Source organism: Eutrigla gurnardus (genome assembly GCF_963514095.1).
Source record: "Eutrigla gurnardus genome assembly, chromosome: 23".
In the NCBI taxonomy this organism is placed as follows: Eukaryota; Metazoa; Chordata; class Actinopteri; order Perciformes; family Triglidae; genus Eutrigla; species Eutrigla gurnardus.
The window spans coordinates 3,764,103-3,774,124 of NC_139934.1; the positions used below are offsets into that span (position 1 = coordinate 3,764,103).

The 10,022-nt window shown below is 46.3% G+C and overlaps 1 protein-coding gene across 3 annotated transcripts; it reads right to left on the reverse strand.

Moving 5' to 3' along the window:
• Positions 1–3,374: 3,374 nt before the first annotated feature.
• Positions 3,375–9,815, reverse strand: slc10a7 (solute carrier family 10 member 7; the record flags this gene model as incomplete). Of its 3 annotated transcripts, XM_084003379.1 has the most annotated exons (13): positions 9,428–9,814; positions 8,132–8,214; positions 7,902–8,038; positions 7,267–7,342; positions 7,144–7,182; positions 7,029–7,064; positions 6,871–6,954; positions 6,635–6,800; positions 6,507–6,558; positions 5,879–5,952; positions 5,461–5,606; positions 5,290–5,330; positions 3,375–4,877 (listed from the first exon to the last, which is right to left on the reverse strand). In XM_084003379.1, the coding sequence occupies exons 1-12, from the start codon at positions 9,525–9,527 to the stop codon at positions 5,310–5,312; spliced, it is 1,014 nt and encodes a 337-aa protein (XP_083859505.1). In that variant the 5' UTR covers positions 9,528–9,814. The 3 variants fall into 3 exon arrangements, with proteins under 3 accessions (XP_083859505.1, XP_083859504.1, XP_083859503.1); XM_084003378.1 differs by lacking the exon at positions 5,290–5,330 and having other exon boundaries at positions 9,428–9,813; XM_084003377.1 differs by lacking the exons at positions 3,375–4,877; positions 5,290–5,330 and having other exon boundaries at positions 5,419–5,606; positions 9,428–9,815.
• Between the last annotated feature and the right edge of the window lie 207 nt (positions 9,816–10,022).

A 10,022-nucleotide genomic window follows, 5' to 3' on the forward strand; every position in this document is an offset into this window, starting at 1 on the left:
AGCCCTGGAGGACTAGTCTAATCAAGTCCCAAATTAGTCTAATCAAGGATGCAATGGGTGGTCAGTCACTCCCCCAGCCCCAAAATCCTTACCTCAGGCCTTTTACCCACTCCCAAACGTCTCCTATCCTCCAGTCCCAAACCAGTACAAGCCAGGCTATTCCCTTCTCCCATGCATCTTCGCCTAACCCACTTTCCATACCTCAAACCTCTTCACCAAACCTCATAATCCCATCTAAAACTCCTACACTTCAGTCCTTTCTCAAGTCACGTACAACACCCATCACTCAGGCATCACCCCAGCCCCGTCCCAAAAACCCCATAAGCACTTTACCCAAACCTCAGGCTGAAAATAGTCCATATGGACCCAAAACTGGACCAAGGCAAACCAGTCCACCTGACCCTCAGCTTCAAACAACTGTACCTCTGAGCAGCCCTCCACAACTTCAACATGTGAGCAGTTTTCCCCAAGCCCTGCCCCAAACTACACAAACTCAGGGTCGAGCTGGTTTTCCCCAATCAGAGCAGTCCAAATCTGACCCACCACCTAAGGTTCTGCGTATCTCCCCCCAACTATGGTCACGGCCACATTCCCAAACCAGTGCCCATACCTTTGGGTGGAAGCCAACTCAATCTTCAGTAAATCCTCTATCTCAGTATTTCACAGCAAGGTCCATGCTGAGTCAGGGTAAAGACGTCAAATATCCTCTTCCTCAAGCAAAGCTCAAAACCGAGAGCCCAATCCTTGCATCCATTCCCTCATCCACCCCTTCTCCTTCCATGTCAGTGCCCACACGCCAGACTACGCTTCATTCTTCATCCTTTACTTCCATCCATACTTTGCTTGCCTCTTCCCTCTTACACTCTACCACTCCTCATTATCCCTCTGGAGGTCCAGCCCTGGTATCCACACAAGCTCATTTTACCCATGGCTACTTGTCATCTTCTCCCTCTTCCTCCTCCATGAAGAAGGAACCCAAAACAGCTCCAGCCCTTTTTGCTCTCCCGTCTCCTTCCCCAATCTCTATTCCTCCTCATTTCCCCTCCATCCACCCTTCCTCTACTACCCCAAAGCCATCATCCTTAACCTCTTCTACCATACTTTCCTCAAACTCCACCAACTATCCAACACCCTCTTCTTCCAAAATTTCTCCAGCCCTCTCCTCCTCCTTTTCCTTAATTGACTCATCGGCAACTTCCATTTCTTCTCCCTCTTCAAAGCCTTCTTCTTCCTCCTCATCCATCTCTAATTCTACCTCAACATCTTCCTTCTCACAGGATTCTTCCACCTCCTCAACCTTGCCTGTCACCTCTTCTTCAGGGGTGTCCTCCCAGTCTACCTCCCCTCACCCAGGACCCTCTCCAGTTCCCCGTCGCTCTTTAAACAACCCTCTAACATCCACCTCCTCCCCTTCGCCTCCCCAACAGCTCACCCCAGTTCCACAGATGCCAATCCAGATCCACATTGCATCGTCTGATCCTGAGCCCCACCTCAATGCACCAACACCAAGAACAGTGATTGACCCAAACCTCGACCCAAACTTCAAACTAAATCATGGCCATGAGTTGAAACCAAACCTTCCCAGAAGCAATACGAAACCCAAACTTCCCTCAAATCCCCCTGGAGCTCCAGACAAGGACGGGAAGTATCCGGCCATTATCCCCAGACACAGTGCCTGGGAGCTGGGCATGCTCCTGGGTTGCTCAGCTGGTTTGGGCATGGTGCTGGTGGTCGGGGTAAGGTACATGTGCCGCCAAGCCTGTGGAAAACGGACCGAGGTGACGCTCAACGACAGGGAACGAGAGTATGGGAGAGGAGAAAGAGGGCTGCTCCATGTCCAGGAGTGTGGAGATTTGGTTAGAGTCCGGCGAATCAGAGACAACAGTTTTGTGCTCCTGGCAGAATATGATATACTGGCTTCACCTGGAGACTGAAGGCTGTCTGTAGAGATAGGTTTAGATACTAGAATGGGTAAGGTATACCCTTCGTAACATTAGATTCCAACGAAGCAGCGTAGCATTTTGTTACTAACTGAATAACTCGTTAGTCTAGCATGACTGTGCGTAGACTGTGAAGGCCGTGTCCTCCGAAGCTGAATTGGGACACAAGTTAAGTCAAACTGGCTTACAGTTTTCTAAAGTCATGAAAATAATGGTCATACATGAGTGGAACAAGTTCCCAGATTGCCTTGATTTTGGTGTTGATTCAGTCCTCAGGGGATCCCTCAGGACTATCATGTTAAAAAGGTTCCCAACAAAGTTTGGATGCCTGACAAAGTATCTCAAAAAAGTACTTGTATAACTGCCGCTAGATTTAATCTTGTTTTCCAGCTAAATTAAGGCCCCCCAACATGTTTAGAGAAGTTTAAATACAACCTGCGTCCTGATAGAAAGTAGGATATACATATATTTATGACATACACCACTCAGTGGACACTTTTTTTTTTTAGCATGCATTAGATAGATTAATAGAAACTGTTATTGACAAAAGGGCCCCAAGTCCAGCTCTGAAATTGTAAAATTAGATGAACAAATTCAGGTTTTGCATGCTGACGGGCATAACTAACCAAAGAGGTCAACCTTTAACTGCTAACCACTAAAATTAAGCATTAATACTTCATCTATTTATATATCGCCATGTTAAGTTGTCTGGACTTGATAATAAAGTATATTTTTCAGTATTAAACCCTGTGTGTTTGTTGTTTTGAGCTCGTGTTGTGAGGTTTTGTGGGCAGCAGTGCTGGTTGCTTAGTCATTTCAAAACACTGGGTCTGGTTGTGTGTTAGAAGGCCTCTAGGGTTCTGTTGGCAGGGCTGCCACACTCATACAGTTATTTTATTATTGCTTCATCCAAATGAGGTGACGGTTGAGCCATCTGTCCAGAAAAGATGGGTCAGGGAAATTAATGAGCTGCCAATAATTCCTTGAGTTTTCCCCATTTGATTAAACAAATACAAGTTTTATTCTAAACGTTCTGCTGCTAAACTGGCTCTGGGGAGGAAGATAAGACACAAGGGTGTTATGACTTCAAGAGAAAGCAACTGTAATCTCTGGAGGTGCAGATTCAATTCTGGTTTTCCATAGTGTGCATGATGATAAAGCAAACAAATAGCTGGCTTGCCCAACAGCAGGTAGGAGTTTAACAAGGATTAAAACCCTCCCTATGTACACGTTATCCTCCCTTTACAGATAAATAACAGTCTAACAGTCTAGTCTTATTTACTGTTGTTGTGTAAGTTGCATTGCCACTGCAAATCAAATTTCCCCTGGAGGGACAATAAAGCTCTGAACTGAACTGAACTGAACCTGATGTCCATCGTGTCAAAAGATAGAAAGAAGCTGAAAAACAAATCATGTCTTTTGAAGTCTTTAAGGTTGATTTCCATAAACTTTCTTTATTTCTGTGAAAATGTAAACAAGTAGAAGAACACACTGCTCAATATCTTTCTTCTCATTATATATGTCACTGGCTGAAAACCAATCAGAAATGTTCTCAGCAAAGTTTTGCATGCTGATATCCGTGAAGAATACAGCATTTTCACTCTTTGTAATTTTATTTGCAGTAACGTTTTTGACGACCGCGCTCAGATATGCTCAGATTTATAAAATTACAAATTTTTTAACTACGCTAGCTACAGGATGGTTAAAGTCGGGGAAAGAGCGGGAAAAAGTAGCCAACACTGACTAAAAATACTTGATGCCATGTGTTGCAGCTCCAGTTGTGATTGGCTGTCATCCATTTAAAAAGAGTAAAAAAAAAAACAACACACCAAAACAAAAGTGTGATTCCTGGTCGACAACCAAATACTGTATGTTTTAAACACCTCTGGAATATCTCAACAACCGTTGATGGATTTCTCTTGAGTTTGAAACATGGGGCCCAGACGATGAAGCCAGTTTAACCTGCTGGTCCTCTAGCACCACCTAGCGGCCACAGGGGTTATTACTACATTTATTTTATACACATTCGCTGTTGCCAATATCTCAACAATTGGATGTATTTGATTCATCATTCGTTAGAGAATGTTGGGTTTTTGAAAGGCTGAATGTCAACAGATATGGATTTATGCAGAATAATTATGAATGAATTTGGAAATGATTATGATCTGATATTTTTAACTGAGATTACGTCGCTGGCTGTGTGTGTGAGAGAAAGAGGAATCTGTAAATTATCAATAATAATATGCTGAATGTGAATACAGCCCTAGTTATTGGTCATATATCATATGTACTGTTTGATGCCGTTGTGAATCAGATTCAGTTTAGACGATTAATTCTATTATAATATTAATAATACAAAATAATAAGAGATCCTCTTGATATTAGCAAAGACAAAACAATGCAAGAAAAGAGATCTCAGGATCCAGGAGAGATTTTACCTGCTCGATCAGACTCCCTACCTCGGTGATGTCATAGCGTCATCATCTGGACACATCATTAAACCACTGGGCTGCTTCTTGTCAACAAACAAACAACAACATGTCATCACTCCACTGCACATCAAGAGTCAGATCATCAGCATCAATCAACAACATACATGTCTTATTGTCTGGCAGTGACAGCGAGGAGATAGAGTAGGAAAAAAAGTAGAAAATATCAAGAAAAATAGAAAAGAATGGTCCCGGTAACTCAGCCCTTCATGTTCCTGCTGGGATGGGTTTCATATAAAAATAAAACTTCTATTTTTCCTTTCTTTTAAATATAAAAGAATATATATGATGTAAATATGAAGTCGTAGAAACGGAGAACGTGGAGGCCACTGGTGCGCCGCGTGAGGTCGTCGTGATAAGGCACGGTCCGCCGTCTACGTATCCCTCCGCCCGAAGACGCTCGCGTTCCTCCTCGTCAGACGGGCTGAAGGGTCGACAGCTTCGCCGCCTTGGCAGAGAGACAAGATGCAGAGAGTGAGACAGTCGGACGGAGACAATAAACAGAAGAGGAGGAGATCTGGCGTTTTGATCCGCCTACAAAACCCAAATCATTCAAACGGGTGATTCTGTGGCTGAAGGTGGAAACAAAGTGCAGCTGGTGCAGATGGACAGCAGAGGGAGCCGTTGCAAAGCTTGAAATGTGATCACAACTGATTAGAGATGCACCGATACCGAGTACCATTAGTTTTAACATTTACATCCATGTATTTAATGATTCCAGTCTTCTTATTGATCCAACAATCAGAAGATCAGCTATCGTATCGGGACCGAGGGACTCGGATCGGTGCGTCCCTACTGCTGATTCCCAAAAACGCAAGAAGAAGAATTACAGGCGTCTTGTTCAGCTGTTCTCTACTCACTCGGGGAAGCCGTGTCGAACCTATCGCAACAGCACACTAGACTGTAGGGGAGGAGAAACGGGGGAGGTGGTTAGTGTTGGAACGCGGCCCGCTGTCTCAGGAAGAAGAAAGGTGAGTTTGTGGTCAGTTTTATTCGTGTGTGTGTGTGTGTGTGTGTGTGTGTGTGTGTACCTTCTGCCGGCTGGTCATCCAGCTCCGGATGGTGGGCACGAGGACGGAGCCGAGCAGGATCTGAGCTGGATGGTAGATCAGCAGAGGGACGGAGATCAGAGAGAGGTGCTCGTAGCCCTCGAACACGATCTTCAACATGGGGATCCCTGGGGGAGGCAGACGGAGGGGATGTGAACACGCAGTCACAGAGAGACCGAGAACACTCACATCTCTCTCATCTGTAGGAGCATCAGGCTCCACAAGGACAGTAAAACCAGGTTACACATCAATTACATTGATTATATCACAAAAGAGGAGGAGGAGGGTCGTCTTTCTGACTCCACACCTGCAGATCTTCATCTTCTAACGTGTGTGTGTGTGTGTGTGTGTGTGTGTGTGTGTGTGTGTGTGTGTGTGTGCGTGTGTGTGTGTGTCTCACCCAGAGTGAGAGACTTGTGCGTGGAGCAGAAGACGATGGCGACCGTGTCTGCGGGGCTGAATCCTGAACCCGACCTGCAACGAGACAAACAGGAAGTCAAAACTCTCCTCCGTCACTCGCAGCTTGGGTGCTGTGACCTCTGACCTCTGACCTAGAGGAGAGCACGGAGGACGAGGAGGAGAGCACGGGTAAAAAAAAAAAAAGGAGCAGGAGAGGATGGAGGAGGAAGAAGGGATAGATAGCAGGATGAGAGGAGGATAGAGTAGAAATGGAAGAGAGGATGGATAAGAGGAGATGGAGGAGGAGGAGGTCGGAGAGAAAGAGGAGCGGTGTGAATAGAAGGAGAAGAAGAGGATGGTGGTGGAGGAAGAGAGGACAAATAAGAGGAGGAGAAGATTGAAGGGGAGAGGATGGAGGAGGAGGAAAGCATGGAGATGAGGAGATGATAGGTGATAGTGGGGGAGGGATGATGGGAGGATGGAGGAGAGGAAGGAGAATGGGAGGATGGAGGAGAGGAAGAGGAGGAGGGGATGATCGTGGAGGAGAGAAGGATGGGAGGATGGAGGAGAGGGAGGAGGAGGGGAGGATGGAAGAGAGGGAGGAGGAGGAGGGGGTGGAGGCGTCTCACCTGGAGGAGAAGGCGAAGGTGAGCAGCATGAAGCTGACCTGGATGGAGAAAACTGAGAGAGAAACCAGATTAACGTTAGCTGGACGTCCTCCACCTCCATGATGTGAGTCTGAGTGACGGTGACTGACTGATGAGGACGACCAGCAGCAGACTGGTGGGGTCCAGCTCGATGTTGGGGTTGCTGAAGGTGTCACAGAAGGTGGTGTAGATGATCATGAGGAGGACGGCGCTGCTGACGGCGCCGAACGGAAGCTTCCGCCGCTCCAGGTACTCCCTGAGGAAACCGCGGCACACCTGCAGGAGAACGCCAAACGTCAAGTGGTGATGTCACAGAGGAAGTCGTTCCCATAACATCTGTCCCTACCTGACCCAGGATCAGAGGAACCACCACGGTCATGAAGAGCTGGGAGAAGATGGAGGAGAAGGGGACGGAGGAGGAGGAGCCCAGCTGGAGGAGAGAACGTCCACAGAAATGAAATATAATAATCTACGATCAGAGGAGGAGAATAAAGTGTGACTTACAAACAGCAGCAGCAGCAGCGGAGTCACCAGGATTCCCTGCAGGACACCAAGATGCAAAGATTCAGGTTTAAACACGACACGATCACAACCATCAGCTTTCCATCAGCAGTCTTACCAGGAAGCTCCCAAACGCCGAGTTAAAGATGGCAGCAGCCTGCAAGCACACACACGGTTACTATGACAACATGCCAACACACTGATCGTTACTGGAGTGAGAGAGTTACAGTGAGAGAGTTACCTCGTTGCCTCCGACAGCCTTGGTGAGAATAACAGCCGAGGAGACCGGAGGGGGCATGCAGCTCACCGTCTGTAACCTAGGCAACCACAGTCACAGCGTGAAGGAGGAGAAGAATCATCATCATCATCATCACGTGTTTGAAAGAATCACTCTCTTTCCTCTGCCACCTTCCTTTGAAAAGGTCAGAGGTCAGGATGTTTTCCCTTTGTAGATGTAGATGAAGTGTTGAACCCTCAAACGTCACAAACTGAATGTGTCCTCTTTACGTCTAACATTGAAGTCGGTCCTCACAAAGATACATGTACAAGTACACACACACACACACACACACACACACACACACACACACACACACACACACACACACACACACACACACACACACACACACACACACACACACACACACACACACACACACACACACACACACACACCTGGCAGCAGTGAATGTGGGTCTTTGTGTTGGTACATATGGGGCCCTCAGGTACAGTCAGGCAGGGGGGATAAAGGATGGCATTCACACACTCTCACTCTCACTCTCACTCTCACTCTCACACACACACACACACACACACACACACACACACACACACACACACACACACACACACACACACACACACTCAGCCTACCCTCTGAGCAGCCATTGGTCGATGGCGGTGAGCGCGAGCACCTGAAGCAGCAGCCAGACGACCAGCGGGAAGAAGATGAGCGTGAAGGACTGGACGAACAGGTGCAGCCGGACGTGAAGCAACGCGCTGGTCAACTCCTACGGACAATCACATCAAGGTTGCTCACACTCATCGGCCTGCGTGCGTCGCTGTTAATGACGTCCAAACGAGGGCAACCCGCTGCTTCTTACCTCGGTTTTCAGGGACAGGCCGCTGTTGAAGAAAATGAGCGAGACGGCGACGTAGGCGATGGTGATCTCCGGCTTTAACGGCCCTGAGAGAGAGAAACAACACTTTTACCTTATTACATCATAACATATACGTAACAAGCCCTTACCTATAACATCAAAGGGCTTGTTACATAAAATTAAATAATAATAAAACACACATCTGCTAGATAGAGTGGAGGATAATCAAACATAAATACATTTAAAATGATAATAAAAGCAAAAACTCTGTTTATTATGTCTAAAACAAAAGCACTTGGCTGCGACTTGTTTGATGCCGGCGTTTACGAGGAGCACCTGAAGGCAGCACAGTAGCAGCAGCACAGGAGCTCATCTAATCTACAGGATAACGTGAAGGCGTGACGCCGCGTCACTTATCAACGGAGGTGGTAATAACTGCTGCTTTATCTACGTCACACGCTTTCCTCTCTAGTCACGTGTCACCGGGCCGGTCACAGGTCAGCTAAGGCGATATAAGGGACTCTCGGAATCCACAGCTACAAGTTAAACATGATGGGAGCCGGTATGGACGGGGTCGTCGTGCACGCGCACATCCGGGTGTGCAGAGGGGGTGTGCGCGTGTGTGTTGACATTACTGCTGAATGCAACGTGTCACTAGGGCCAGGTAAGGAGGTTCACACACACACGCATTCATACAAATACAGAGCAACCACTGTGAAGGGAAACACGTTCTTTTTCTGCGAAGAACGTGTTTCCATTAGAAAATCTCGAATTAAGAGTTCCCTTTGTTTCAAACCAATACGCCCATTAGTTATACAATAAAGCTAAAGCTCGACTTAATCAACAATACCCGACCTTTAATTCGGCGTACATCTTGAACGTGAAGTAACGCGTATTTTAGTGGTACTTAAACAAATATAATCACTTTTGTAGTAATCCTTACACGCAACGTCCCGGAGGTCGAAGGGCGAAACAGACTTAAAAACATCTAAAAGTTGGCCGTTTATTTAAAGTGAAATACGAGCTGGTTAACACACGTCACACCGATGTTCGTAGTGACTCTCAACGGTTAATTTAAAGTCGCGAGTCTTCCTTTAAGAGATTGCGTGCGATTATAAGCAAACAGTTAAAATAAATAGCGGAAACTCTTTCGGAAGTTTGGCACCAACGCACGTAAAAGCAGCCACCTCCGTGTGGGGAACTGTAACGCAGTATCTGGCGTGTTTTCTGGACTAAACACGCAGATGTTGTCCAGCGAGTGTCGTGAACTTCGGAGACCCAAAGTCCCGGCTCACTCACCTCCTTTGACGCCGACGCTGGGCTGCAGTTTGGCCGATAAGATGACCAGCACTATCCCGATGATGAACCACTCCTTCCGTACCCTGGCCAGGAGGCCCATGTTTCAGCCCGGGGTTCACCGGATCACCCCGCCTGGGCCCGGTCACATCAGCCGGACCGAAGCTTTACAACTCTCTCTTTTTTTCTGTCAAAAAACAGAAGCCGAAACAACCTGAGCCACTTCCGGACACATGGGCTACAGCGAGACCGTAAAGACGGAAGGAGAGGCGCAGCGACGCTTTAAATTACCGTACCACACGTAAAAGCGACGCACCGTAAATTTGTAAAACATTACAAATATGACATTATATGACATTCTAGCCAATACAGGCAATGTAAAAACATGATGTTTTAAAAATAGGAAGAAAAAAATGAACAGACTATAATTTTCTACCTAATCTTTAAATTTTTTTAAATGTATGAATGTAAACAAGTGGACTGAATAAAAACATTATTGTAAAATACTAGAAATAATATTTATATATATTTTTAATGGACCACATCAAATAAAAGTTTACAAAATAAAATAAACAAAAAATAAAAATAAATGTGTGAA